Raw genomic sequence first — 14,250 nt, forward strand, 5'->3', positions numbered from 1 at the left:
GTTCCATGTGGAAATTACCACCTGGACTAAAAAAAGGAATCATTTTTCATTAGGAAAAAAAAATAGTTTAAAAACACTGATTAACTCTAATGACAGTCACCTGTCTGCTTTGCATGAACACCCATTGTTTAGCTACAGGTATTTATTTTCATTTCAATGACTGGGAGGAATCAAACCGAACAAAACAATCTGTCCCCAAAACCACCCAAAGGATCCCACCTATTGAATTTAACAAGATTGCAAACAAACTCAGCCATGTGAGCAAGGGGAACTGGTACTGAGACCACGGGCAACCCAGTCCTGTGTTCCCTCTTTTACCCACACGTTTCGGTCTGCACTAGGGATCCCCAAGCACGTGGCAGAGGTGATGGGTGTCCCAGACAGAGACACCAGAGCACATGGCAGAGGCCAAGGATTGCTCAGAGTGCTGCTTCCTCTCCACTGACCCTCCTCTCCCCTCCACTGACCTTTCTCTCCTCGTTTCTTTTTAGTCCTGTCGATGTGGTCCTTGAGCTGGATGCGGACCTGCCTCTCGTTGGGCTGGTCTCGGATGAACGGGTGCTTCATCAGCTGCTCCGTGGTTGGTCTCTGGCTGTGGTTCTTCACTAGGCAGCTCTCAATGAAGGACTGAAACTTTTTAGACCTGGTCAAGAATAGGGAAGAAAGGTACAAAAATAATAGGTAAGTATGTTGATTCTCATGTTAGAAAGTGAAAAAGACTTGTTGGTATTTGAGAAGATTTTTCTCGGTTCTTGCTCATTATCTCAGAAAGCTGGGGACCATCAGTATGGCCAGAGAAATACCAAAGCAAGATGTCACCAATGGCAACCAAGAAAAAGCAAGGGAGTGTTCCTGCTTCTTTCCCTCTCAACCTGTGAAACTGCAGGTAGAAACGAGATACAACACACACAGATATAAACACAATGCCTGAGTGGATGGTTTCTCATATTTTACAGCCCCCTGGGCAGTGTTCCAAGAGATGAATCTTTGTGATGGTGAGTGGGACAAGCTAGGTTAATTTTTTATTTTTTTTTTAGACTGGAGTCCCAACATTGCAAGGATTGGTAGAGCTCAGGCAGCCTTTGGGTGATGCTGCTGCCTGCAGCCCTTCCCTGCTCTCAGCAGCACCACAACCCACCAGGCCCAGGGGGCCACCAAGCCCCAGACCCCCTGATCCAGGAGATGGGACATGTTCTTTTGGTAGAGATGGGAACAGAGCCCTGCCCTCCTCACAAAGTTGCATTCAGCCTCAGCTAAAACAGTTTCAGCTAAATCTTTAACAAACAAATTTGTCTTAGTCTCAAGTGCTGCATATCCAAAGTTTTCCTGGAACTAATTTCAACACATTATAAACTCAAGAGAACAGGGATTTACAAGAAAGGAAGATGTTGACAGGCTACTGTAGTCTGTGTTGCTTTAGCAAATAAGAAAATGAATATAAATTAATGTCAGAAGCCAACAGATACTACAGAACTGCATTAGAAGTAAAACAATAAGCTTTCAGGGATTTTACTTTTGAGCTGTCAGGCTAGAAGTGATTTATCTTTTAAGTGCTAATCCATACAAATTGAGATGCAAAAATAAAATATGCTACTGGATCCAATTAAATCTTCCCTCCAGCTTTGCTAATGAGCAAATCTGCCTTCCCCACCTTGCCTTGAGAAATGCAGTGTTTCAGTGTACCCAGAAGGGACAATCAGTGTGATGTTAAAGAAAAATATACTTCTAAAATATGATTCTCCCTTGCAGGTGTGAATATGGAGAGACTCCAGTCCTGGATGAGAGCTCCAGAGCATGTGCAAATACAGTGCAGGTGAAGTAGGTGAAAATCTATCCTCCTGGAAGTGATGGGATGGGGGTCCCAGTGCCCTGTGATACCCTAGGACACCTTTGCTACCTCAGCAGCTATGGACAGGGATTTCCTGTCCATTTTCCAGCTCAGGCTGCTGCATTTCCCAAAATCTTCCTCTCTCAAATAAGCCAGCCTGTCCAGTGGCACAATTCAGCCCTCACTAGAGCTGAAGTCCATGGCTTCTCCCTGGCTCTACCCAGGGGACTCTACCACACATTTCATCCCCTCCCCAGTCCCAGGTCAGCCCACCTTCCTGAAACACACATTCCTCCAGCTCCTGGGGTTTGTAAAGCTTAAATCAATGTTTGCAAAGCCTTTGCAGCTGCTTGGATGAAAAGTGGTATCACACTGCAAATATCACCTCATTAACAAAGAGGTTTCATGTCTTTTACAATGCAGGGCTGGAGAAGGTTTATGGGAACAAAATCACTAAAGTTTGAGTTCATTCTGCCTGCAAACAGGGGAAGAGGAAAATAAAACTTCATTGCTGGCTGGCTTTAATTGGGAAAGAAAACTACACACCAAAGACTCTAATTTCATAGGAACACAGCAATGTTTTAAAAGCTACTTTGAGGATTTAGCAAGCAACAAAATTATTTTACTCTCTCCAATTTTTAATTGAGGCCAGGCTCCCATGACAGTGTTATCTCTTGGCTTTCCTGACTTACCCTCAAAAGGGATGGAGTCCCTTCATTACTTTTACATTGATTTTAATGAAAAAGATGGTCTGCCTATGTAGTGAACTTTTATTTATGTGTTGCTGTGCACAAAAGCAAGGACAAACTCAAGTTGAACCTTTCTCCATTTTGTTTTGCTCTTGTGACCTGTGGCTGTGAAAACCAGCCCACTGACTGCCAGGGAGCCACCCTGAAAGCCTGGTCAAACATCTCCACTCTTCCTGGGATGTGCTGCAGAACTCCAAGACTCATCCTGGCAAAGCCCAAAAACCTTCAGCTGAGAGTTGAGCCAAGGACAGCAAATCCATCCAGTGCCACTCTGAAAATGCTGTAAAAATTTGCTTTCAAGGAGTTGGTGGAGATTCATAAGGACCCTTTGGAGCTTTCCACTGAAGATGAACAGAGGTCTGGGATACCTGAGGTACACATGTCCCAGCTCTGATGGACAGCAGGGGTGTCTGCTTTCTCATGGAAAGGTAGCAGAGGCCAGGTGAGCACCAAGCTGCCTCTTGAGGCTGGAGATTTATCACACTATGGCTTCCCAGGAGATCCTTCCATCAAAGCACCCAGGATGACACCCCTGGCACAGGCAGAGCACAAATGAGGGCAGACTAAATGTCCCCAGGCAGACCCCACAGGATGTGCAAACCTGGGACAGCTGCCAGATGTGTGTGGGAAGGTGGTGCCCAGAATACCCCACCTTGCACTGAGCACATCCTGTGATTGCAGGGCAGGGACTAAAATACAAATTCCATCCCAGCTCCATTTTTTACCTTAAGGACACAGGGAAAACATCCTGCTCAAAATCTGCTTTCATCAGCTCCCCTCTGCCTGGAGGCTGAGGGAGTCTTTGCTGAATAAACAGCACTTCTGTATGAAAAATAAATTCTCAAGTCTCACAATCCTTTTTGTGCTGTAGGAGTGAGGATAACAAAGGAGCAGACTGGTGATCTGGCAGAAAACAAGCACCTACACCATTTTCTCAGCTGACTAATGGTATCCTCAAAAGGTCATGCAAAGAGAGCAAGAATATCTGACACCTTCTGCAGAGCCAGCTGGGAATGGTCCCTCTCCTCCTGGTTTGGTACTGGAGCAGCTGATGATGAGGCTGACAAAACTGAGATGCCTCCTGCCAAAGCCTGGGTGAGTTTTTAGGTTGGTATTAAAAGCCTAACACCATGCATCCAAAGCAGAGAACTCCAAGTCCCTCTTGCTCTTCTATCAGCAATAAAATAGCTGCTGTTGCCCCAAGTGTCATCAGTACATACCATGGCCTCTTCCTCTTTTTACTGATGTGTAATCAGTAAGATGGTAAGCAAAATTTAAAGGATTAAGGCAAAGCTTCCCTAGGTGAGCTCAGCCTATCTCAGAACAAGGGGCAGTGCTGTCTCTAACATGGGGCAGATCTTTCCTGACTAAACAACTGCTGAACCTGGGGCAGGAAAACAGCACAAACCAAATACAAGTGTTTTTAAGGACTCCACTTCCATCAATACAGAACATACAGTAACAAAACAACATGTGGCTGGGCTTTGGGAATATTTTTCCTGTGGGTTTTTACTGGCATGCCTCACGTTCTTTCCTTTTTTTTCCCCCCCAAAAAACAGTGATATATCTTTTCCTGCAAAATTTCAAAATAAAGCCCAAACTAAGTACAAATATCTGCATTCCTGGGCCTTCAAGATAAACCATCCTCTTTTTTTTTTTGGCCTGGATACATGTTTCCACTTGAGAACGGAACCTGACTGGAACAAAACGGGAGCCAAGCAAAGTGTCATCAGACTTCAGACTGCACTAACTGCCCTGGAAAAGCCAACTCTGCACTGTGAAATGGCAGGGTGAGTGTGCTGCTCTCTCTGCAGACCAAGGAAGGCCTCCATCCCACAATAGATCCTTCAGAACAAATTTTCTCTCCACAGGAGACCAAAATCCAAACCTGCACTCACCAGAGTGATGCTGGAGACCATTGCCAACCCCCAAACTACATAAATAGCAACACCGTGTCCCCAGCATGCTCAGCTGCAGAAAAAGGTTGCTCCAGAAACATTTTTACAGTCCCTAAAGATTGAGAAAAGAAACTCACCACTTCTTTGATTTCAACCTCGGGGCCGGGTTGCGGGGGATGAGGAAGAGGGCTCTCATGGGATGCATGTCACACAGAGCTGCAATTTGTAACAACAGGCATTAAATACAGCACAGGCATCCAACTGGGAGATCTGAGTTTCCTCTGAGGCTGCCAGACCCTCACGGCAGGATGATTGCAGCCACAACCCTCCAGAGACAACCCCCAGCCCTGGGGCTCAGGAGAGAGCTGATGTCCCCATCCGAGGGCTGTGAGTGTCCCCAACACCACCAGGGTCACCTCAGGGGCTGACTGGGGACATCTCTGCTCCTGCAGCTCCAGGTCCTCAGCAATGGGCCAGAGCACATGGCATGATGCTCTGCTTTCTTTACTTGCATTTTCCAGTCCCAGGATAACGCTGAAAACCGTGGCAGTGTGACCTGTGCAGGTGCACTCATGCAAACCCTGCATGAACCAGTGTCACACCACCTTTGAAGTGTTTTATCTGCTTTCCAGTCCTCCACCCCATCTTCATCTGTGTTTTATTTGAGGAAACCATGTCCCAGAGTGCTCAAAGACACATCAGGTGTCACACAGCTCACTGTGCTATGCCCACTGCCCACCCTGCCCCTGGGTCCTGGCAGCTTTGTGCCCGTGGTGCTGTGAGCTGCACCTCAGCAAGCCCAGGGAAAACCTGCTGCACCTCAGCAAGCCCAGGGAAAACCTCAGGGTGGTGCTTCTGGCTGGTGCTCAGCAAACCCCAACACGTTACAAGCCAGGGATAATGAAGAGAGCCATGACTCTACTCACGGGGAGCACCTTCGGCCATCTCGATGGCTGTTATCCCCAGAGACCACAAGTCACTCTGTGAAAGAAAGCAGAGGGACATTGCCAGTGGAAGGAGAAATGCACACATATATTTACTCTGTTCCCAAGCCTTGCCCAGCCCTGAGTCTGAAGGATCAGAGAACCTATTTGGGAAACTGATTTCATACCTGTAACACTCTTCCTTCCAGCTCCTCCCTTGCCAGCAGGAACACACGACTACTCAGACCAGTGCTGGTGCTCTCACCTAAGGCTGGAAGGGATGGACTCTGCCTTCCACCCTTCCTCTTGTACATCCAGCTCTCCCTTGCCCTACTTTCTGCTGTGTCCCTGCAGTCTCACTTCACTTCTCTCCTCTCCAGTTCAAGAGCTGCTCTTTCTGAACTGCCTCAAGCCTCTAAACCTGCCATTCAGTGAGTAAATCCCAGAGAGGTTGCTTTCCAGAGTCCCAAAAGCCCAGCCAGAGCTAGAGTGAACCTCCAGGAACCACAAGCACCTTTTCACATACACCCTCCAGGAAAGGCAACTTGGATTTCCAATTTCAAGGCACTTTTCCTCATTTTTAGCTCAAGCTCTCCCTCAACAAATGCCATCCTTGGTACACATCTTTGTACCTGCTTAAAAATTCTCTCTCAAATCTTATTTTCAGCCCTTTCACAGCACAGTCTCATCCATTCTTTGTTTCTGGTCAGCTGGGATTTCTGCTGCATACTTAATTATCACAGTCTTTCCACATGATTCAGCACACATGACCCCTTCCTTCTGGGTTGCCACTGAACTCCTTCCAAATTCCTAATGTGTCTTTCCATATTGAGGTGCCCAGTATTATATGGAGGATGCCAAGTGATCTTAAAGCTGGAGGAATACACAAAAGGATTATCACCTCCCTAAGTCTCCCAGAGAAAGCAGAAAACTCAGCAGGAAGCACACATTATATAATGATCAGGAATTCAGGAATTTTTTTGAGTGTTTTTTGCTTTTAAGACTGAAAAGCCTTTCAGTCCATCCAGCAAAGGGATGCTGTGCTAATGTATTTACATTGCCTTGACTTGGGAAGAGAAGCAGGCTCCCTTCTCCCCCTCCTTTTGATTCTAAGCTTATTGACAAGATATCTCTAAAGAAAAAAGGGAGACTGGGGAAAAAAAACAACAACCTCAACAGCAGGGGGTTTCTATTTGTCCTTTTTTTAAAGTGGTTTATTTATGTGAGGAGGTATTTACTGCCTCCTTCCATAGATTACACAGGCATCTCTTTCTGGCTAAGAAAACAGTGAGATCAGAGGCTTTTTGTCCAACAGATTAAGCCTGTGAGGATTCTTTTTCTCACTCTATAAATCTCATTTTTTTTGTATTTGGCATTTTAAAAGCCAGTCAGCTAAACCTGAGAGCATCTGATTTGCATCCCTTTTAAAAGAAATAATTATCATTTACATCCTCCCCACCCTACTTCAAAGCAAGAGCATCAGGTGCAAGGATGTGACCTGGGCTATGGACTAATGTCCAGTGGCTCCCACATCACCAGGAGCTCTGCAAGCACCCTGCATGGAGAGTGTCAGCAGCAATCAGCCTCCTGTTCCACACCCCCAGCCACGGGAAAATGGCCAGAGCCAACTTCAGAGAGCATCTGATCCCCGGGGACAATAGAGGGATTCTGGTCCTGGAGCTTGTGCATCAGTCCACAGCATATTAAGTGCCCCAGTTATTCTGGCAAGAGGAAAATCCTCAGGGATTTCAGAGGGTAGAAAGTAGCCTATGAAGAGATCAGGCTTTTTTAAAAAAAATAGTAACAAAAAGCTGAGATTAATGACAGGCAGCTGTTGGTAGAGAAGTGTTGAGAGCAGCCAGTGCAGGGTGCAGCCCTGTCATGAAGCACTGCCCTCAGCAGAGCTGAGGAAATGCTTATTGTAATTGGTTAATCAAAGAGGAATAAGTAATTGGAGATTAAACTATTTCTACATGTCCCCATCATTAACAATTTCCATAACCCAGACTCTGAACTCAGACTGGAGAGCTGCTCTCCGGAAAACCATCAGTTCAAAAGTTGACTGATGCACTTAAATGGCTGCAATAGCAAAGCATCATTTGGCTTCTTTAAAATCACCCATTTCTCAAAAATTTCTCTGAACAATCAGTAATTGCAGCCGAAATTGTATCACAATGGTGGGCTGTGGCTCTGCTACACTGGAGTGTTCTACTTTTAGAAAGCAGCTCACACCAGAGGGTCTCAAAGTCCTTTTTAAACATCACCTTGCAAAGTGACCTCTCAGCATGCACATGAACAGAAGTTCAGCAAACTTCACATAACCCTGAGCTTCCCCCCCCTGAGCTCAGGTGTCAATGCCCTGCCCTCCTCTCTGGACACACTCACTGGACCTTAGAAGGCTGGAGCAAGAAATTCAAGTTCTGGACACTTCAAAAAACCAAGGGATATTTCTACAGATATGTGTCCAGAAACCTGTAGTAAAGCAGAAATGGGATAAACTACATTAAGCTCTCCCTGCTTTGAACATCAGAGCTCGCTGTAGTTTTAATGGGCAGGTGGGACTCCAACCCTTCCTTTGTGGATCTACTGCATGGCACAGGGCTCTGTGCCACATTATAACTCAGCAGTGACGTTCTGCTGCCACCAATCCAAAAATAAACTTCAAACAGGCTGCAGAGACATGTGAAAAGTAGGTCAGCCCCCCAAACGTCTGATTGTGTGGCAGCCTTCATATCTCCCTGCGAATATCAGCCTGCAGGCCAGAGGATGTGATTTTACCCTTTCTAAACCTGACCTGACTCCTCTCCAGAGTAAATAGAGCAAATACAGCTTGTTTGACTGGAGTATTTAAATACACAGCACCAAAAAGCAGGGTAGCAGGTAAGAAGCCTGAGCCTGACACTTTTCTCCACAAGGGGAAAGACTCCTCGCAGTAAATTTGGATACGTGAACAGCACAACAAAGATTCAGGTTGGACGTGAACTGGCATCCCAAAATCCCAGAGCCAGAAAGCAGGAGGGGCCTGTGCTGCCTGCCACTGTGTTTTTCAGTGCTGCAAGGATATACTGAATTCCTGAGCAGGAAGGTGCTTGCTCAGGTACCTTGAAGTCGTAAGTGGCATCGGGATTTTCGTCGCAGGCGATGACCTCGGGGGCCATCCAGTAAGGCGTCCCAATGAAGGTGTTCCTCCTGCCCACCGTCCTGTCCAGCTGGGCACTGACACCAAAATCCACTGCAGCAGGGAGACAACAGGGCAGAGACAAACCTGAGCAACACCCAACAATGCAGAACCTTGTGTGCACTCTGCACAACTCTGCACAGCCGGGAAAGGAAGACGTGGCTGAAGACATTCCTGTTTGATCTCTGCTGGCATCCACAGAGGTCAGTCAAGGACAGACCTGATCATCTGATGTCCAGGTTTTGTACAAAGCCCTGTGCCTTTTCCTCCTTGCCAGGAGGCAATGAAAAGAAATCACAGCTCCTCATACTAATGAGAAACAGGGTTAGCAACATGAATAAGCAGCAGCTTTTGTTCTATGCTTGCTCATTTGAATTAAAGCCTGCCAAATACTGGTGGAAGCCTCATTTTTCTACCTAAATTCTTGCTGTAAATGGCAGGAATGCAAAAGACTTAAGGAACTAAGGGCCAAGGACAAAGCCCATGGGAAATGTCAAGCAGAGAGCTGCAAAATGAAGCAAAAAATGATGAAATCAAACCAATGAGAGAATATTCTGTGGTCCACTAACTGCACTTTGCACAACACAATAGCTAGAGATTTGCCCTGCAGAATTTCTCCTTGGACAGGAATCTTCACCAGCATAAAGCCCAATGAGCTGGTGGTGCCATCTGTTAAGCCAGGGTTTTATTCTTCTGTAGAGGGAGGCTTGCACCACACATGACCAGTGTAAGAGATCTTCCATCACCAGCATAAATTATTTGTGCAAAGACAGCCTTAATAACACCAATACTGGACAAGTGAGGATGTGAGCACATCATCTGCACTGATGTGCTGCCTTCCATATGATATCCACACCAATGCCTGCTCCTCTCCAGGGTGACTAACAGAGAGCACAAAATTCAGAGCAGTTCTTGCAAATTAAACCCCCTCCATTAGGTTAGTTTGGAAAAGGAGTCTGGATTATGTCATGCTAAAGTGAAAATGGATTATCCTCCAGGACACTCCTATGCAGCTATGGAAAAACAGCCCCTGACAACATCTGGTGACAAACACAAGGCAATTTTCAATCCAGGGCATGAAAAATTAGTGCTGGTTGCTTAACCTGTACCAGAGCTGTGGCAGAGCTGTCTGAGCAGAAACACCACTGCAAGGGCACCTCTGCAAGCAGAACCTGGACATCAACCCCTGGCAGTCTGAGGCACAACACCAGGTCAACACCCAAAGTCATGTATCAAAGCCAACAAAACAAAACCCACAGAGGAGCTCTTGGTACCCATCCTCTTTCTTCAGGTCATGTACAAGCCAGTTTTGCTGCTCCTCCCCAGCCAGCCCACCTGCAGCTTCCAGGAGCTCTAAACCCACTCTTACCTAGTTTCACTTCTGCATTTTCTGTCAGCAATACATTCTGTCCCTTGATGTCTCGATGAATTACTTTGTGCTGGTGTAGATGACTCAAGCCCTGGAGAATTCAGAGAAAGGTTAGAGGAACCCAAGTTCAAAGCATGTTATTTTCTGACATTCCTCCTCATCCAATTATGCTCCAGGAATGAAAGGTTCACAGTTGGAGTTAAGCACCCGAGAATGCTTTTGTTTATGCCATGCTGCAAACACTGTCCCATGTCCCATGCTGGGAGGACATGCCTGGTATGGAGCCTGTCCACTCTGTGGGTTTTTAAACCCAATCTTTCACCATCAGGAACCTGTATTAACCCAAATTCTTCTGTCACTCCAGACATGATTTCTGCCATGTGCTCCCTTGCCTCAGGGAGCCATTTCTGTGGCAGAAATAATAGAATGGGTTTGTCTCCTTTCTCCACTTCCATCATTCAGAAAATGAAGAAAACAATTCTCTTGTTTTATCGGTCAAATAAACTAGATTTCAGTACACTGAGAAGCTTGTATTAAAAAAGCTACCATGCAAATACAAATTTTATAACTTTCACATATCCCTAATAGAGATATAACTCAAGTAAAAAGCCTGTCTCAAAGGCTAAAGGTAAACTAGCTTTGCTATTGTGCTGGTTTATTAGCTCATTAATTTCTTTTTGCAACCCACATTTTTATTTCATTCATTTATTATTTCAGTTTCAAAGTAACATCCACCCAGATTGCCAGCTTAGGAAAAATATGGATTACTTCAAAAACTAATTTTGCATTAGGTTTGCACTTCACATTAAACATTCATATTTGAAGAAGAAAAGGATTTCTGCTATCGCTTTTGGTAGTTATTAGTCATTTTACGCTCGTTACCTTGGGAAAACTGTGGAACAGATTATATCTGTAGAGGAGTTCTTTTTTTAGCCCTATTACACTTGTTACAGGCACCTTTGAGCACTGGAGGCAAAGCAAAAATTCCACGGGATTTCAATAAATCCTTTAATAACGTGGGATTGAGCCTCATGTTAGAATTCCATCTGTCCACCACTGTCTGAACCAAGCATGAGCCACGTTCTGCAGTGTGAAGCTGGGAGCCTTTCCTCACCCCAAACCCCACAGAGGTCACCCACCCCAAAATGCAATAGGTGACACCCGACGGTGGCCCCGGGACATGAGTCAGAGGCTGGGTTGTGACTCACTGCCAGGGACTATTTTAAGGAGCAGGCTCATGGAGCTCATACACTTAAAATAAGCCCATGTAACTGTGGTCTCCTGGCACTGAAAGCAGTGTCCATACAAAAGCTGATGAGTTACAGTGCCAGCATCTTCTGCACATCACACAGAAATGCTGTGTCACCTCTGGACACCCATGGCAGCCCCAGTGTCAGGCACATCCATTTGGAGACATCATCTGGCCTCATCTTCTTTCACAGAACCAAAGAATTGTTTAGGTTGGAAAAAACCTTTAAGACTAACGAGTTCAACCATAACCTTAACAACTGGCCACCACAAAACCATGTCCCTAAGTGGCACAGCCACATCTCTTTTAAATCCCCCCAGAGATGGGGATCCACCCTTCCCTGGACAGTCAGTGCTTAACAACCCCTCTGATCACGAAATTTTTCCTAAATCTCTCCTAGTCCAATCTGAGGCCCTTTCCTCTCATCCTGTCACTTGAATGGCTCTTTTACAGGTTTCATTCACATGTCAAATATTCCTGTTTTCTTTTGAACAGATCTTTGGTTCACAGACCAATAGTTTTTAATGTAGGGCAACCTTTACAACTCTATCCTCTGATCTCAGCAATGCAAAATGCAGGAAGGTCTTTGCTGAATCTGCCATCTCCCAGTACATGAAACTCTGGCATGACCCATTTTAAGACATTTCAGTCCAACATTTATATCATGGGTATAAAAGCTGCAGCTTTAATTAAAATCAGACATGTGAATTTAATAAAACACAGGATGCTTTTCAATAATGAAGATTCTTCTTTCCACAGACTTTATTAGTCCTCACCTTTCTATTAACTAAGAATGTAATTCTAAGTAAACAGATCTTTGCCCTTTGAATACTAACAGGAGATTATATTTTTGTAGAAGGAAAAAGAGGGTTAAAATTCAGGCAGCTAACAGAGCTAAAGGGCATTAAGCAGGGCTTATTTATTATGCATCATACAGGCACATGAATCATTCCTGCCTGCAGATGCTCCGGCCCATGGCAGCGCAGCACACACAGAACCTGCAGAGCCAAAGGCTCCCCTGTCCCCAGAGCACCCAAGTGCCACACTGCCAACAACACCCACTGCCCCTGCACACGTACCCGCAGAATCTCTCTGCAGATGTAGGCAATCCACTCCTCCTTCAAGGTGTTCCCCTTGGTGTTCTTGATGAGGTCAGTGACGGAGCCCGCGCCGCAGAACTCCATCACCAGCTGCCAAAGGGAACAGGAATCTATTAATGACATAAATGTTGTGTAGTGACACCAGCAGCAAAATCTCAACGCTGGCACTGCTCTGTGGAGACCCCACGGTGCTGCACAGAGCCATTGGAACAACTTCCTGAACCTATCAGCTTGTAATCCATTTGGGGTTTGTTATAAAACGAAACAATAAAAGGCTGGAAGGCTTGAAAGGCTTGTGGCCCTCCAGAGGATTGTGAGCAAGAAACAGGAATAAATCTAGTGCTGAAAATCAGTGGAGGAGATCAGAATCTCAAACCCTACCTCTACATGCACTACATTATACTTCTGATCAATGTTTAGTATCAACAGCAATAAAATAAAACTCTGCCTCTTGCATGCAAGTTCTTCAAATCTGAAAACACAAAGGCACAGAGTGAGATATTCCAAAGCTTCCTATGATTTAGGAACCAGGTGTACTTTTGAATTTTTATTTTTTATTTAACCAGAGAAACTTTGGTTCTGATCATGTTTTTGAGCAGGAAACCTCCTTTGAGGGGAAGGTTTCCAAGCAGTGTCAGGTTTCCCAAGAGGGATCTGCAGTCCTGCTGCTCAGGCTGGTTCCAACATGACTGGCCACTGCCACTTGTACCACTTCCAAAGTTTCAGAATATCAAATATAGAAGTATAATGATCTAACCCAGCCCAAACTTAATCTTATCATTGTACAACTGTGAAATAAACATTACAAAAATAGCATGGGATGTGAGCCTGCCCCCCAGGGATTTCACAGATCCCAGCGTGCTCCAGAAAGCCAGCACAGCCCGTGTGTGCAACAAGCCTCCTCCAAGGCCTGTGCAAGTGCTTCCTCTAAGATGTGAAACCATGTTTTCCAGTCAGATCTGCTTCCTACTTGAAGATACTCCCTTGCCAGTGGTTCCTTGCCAGGTTCTTCAATGTGCATGTTTCAAGTTTCTTATCACATGAGGCTTACATGGCATTTAACATTCTCCAAGCAAGTGACATCACTATTAAAAGCACAGGCCAAGAAGAGAATTAAAACAGCAGAAGGGTTCTCCTGACCAAATTGCACAAATGCAGTGATTTAAGACTATCATAAATTATAATGATCATAAAATCCAGACACAGGACTGCCATAAACCTTCAGGCTAGATAAAATACTTGAGCCGACTTTACTTAGATTTGACCATGCTGCTATCTTTAGTTTTGATGTTAAGTTTCTCTTTTCTTCCTGAAGTGGTGCTGAAAAATTCTTGGAATATCCCTGTTAAGTCATGAAAGTGGCTTCAAGAAATGGAAGAGGCAGAAATGGATGGGTCACTGGCCAAAATCTGCCCCATGCAAAGGCAAAGAACACACCTAGAGCTATTTCACTCCAGCAGTCAAGTCATCCTTGTCAAGCTGGGTCACTGACATGGCCTAACTCCTGGTTACTCACTGCACAGTGAATGAGGAATAATGGAACAACTGGTTTCAAAGCTGCTTTTCCTCTCTTTCTTCCCTTTGGAGCATTGATACATGGGGAATATATCAGTGTCTGCATGTGTGTCTGATTAAATTAACATTTGTGATACCACAGCAGCAAATTTGGAAAGGAAAATCCTGGATAGCTGAGCCAGCTAGAAACATCTTGCAATCCAAAATTCTGCCCTCTCCAGCCTTCCTCCATGGAAACTCTTCCACAGGATCTCACAAGGGCTTAGAGCAAGAGGAAATTCTTGCTATGCCATGCATAGCAAAGCTAACAAAATACTCAAAAGAAAATGGAAAAAATCCTGTTGAAAGTACAGAGTGCATTAATGGATGGCTATGGTCTCTCTGCCAACAGCAAGGACAGGTAAGAGAGGGAGAAGAACAATGCAGATTCTGCCATAGTAT

General features: G+C 45.2%; 1 protein-coding gene across 11 annotated transcripts in view; it reads right to left on the reverse strand.

Moving 5' to 3' along the window:
- TNIK (TRAF2 and NCK interacting kinase) overlaps window positions 1–14,250 on the reverse strand; it is a 144,991-nt gene that overhangs the window by 47,132 nt on the left and 83,609 nt on the right. For all 11 annotated transcript variants that reach the window (XM_079315043.1, XM_079315037.1, XM_079315038.1 and 8 more), the window contains exons 5-10: window positions 12,274–12,384; window positions 9,946–10,036; window positions 8,500–8,630; window positions 5,402–5,456; window positions 4,613–4,691; window positions 468–643 (exon numbers count right to left, since the gene is read on the reverse strand). In XM_079315043.1, coding sequence (XP_079171169.1) covers window positions 468–643; window positions 4,613–4,691; window positions 5,402–5,456; window positions 8,500–8,630; window positions 9,946–10,036; window positions 12,274–12,384 — 643 coding nt within the window. The remainder of the gene's footprint in view (window positions 1–467; window positions 644–4,612; window positions 4,692–5,401; window positions 5,457–8,499; window positions 8,631–9,945; window positions 10,037–12,273; window positions 12,385–14,250) is intronic.

Source organism: Erithacus rubecula (assembly GCF_903797595.1).
Source record: "Erithacus rubecula genome assembly, chromosome: 11".
Taxonomy (NCBI): domain Eukaryota; kingdom Metazoa; phylum Chordata; class Aves; order Passeriformes; family Muscicapidae; genus Erithacus; species Erithacus rubecula.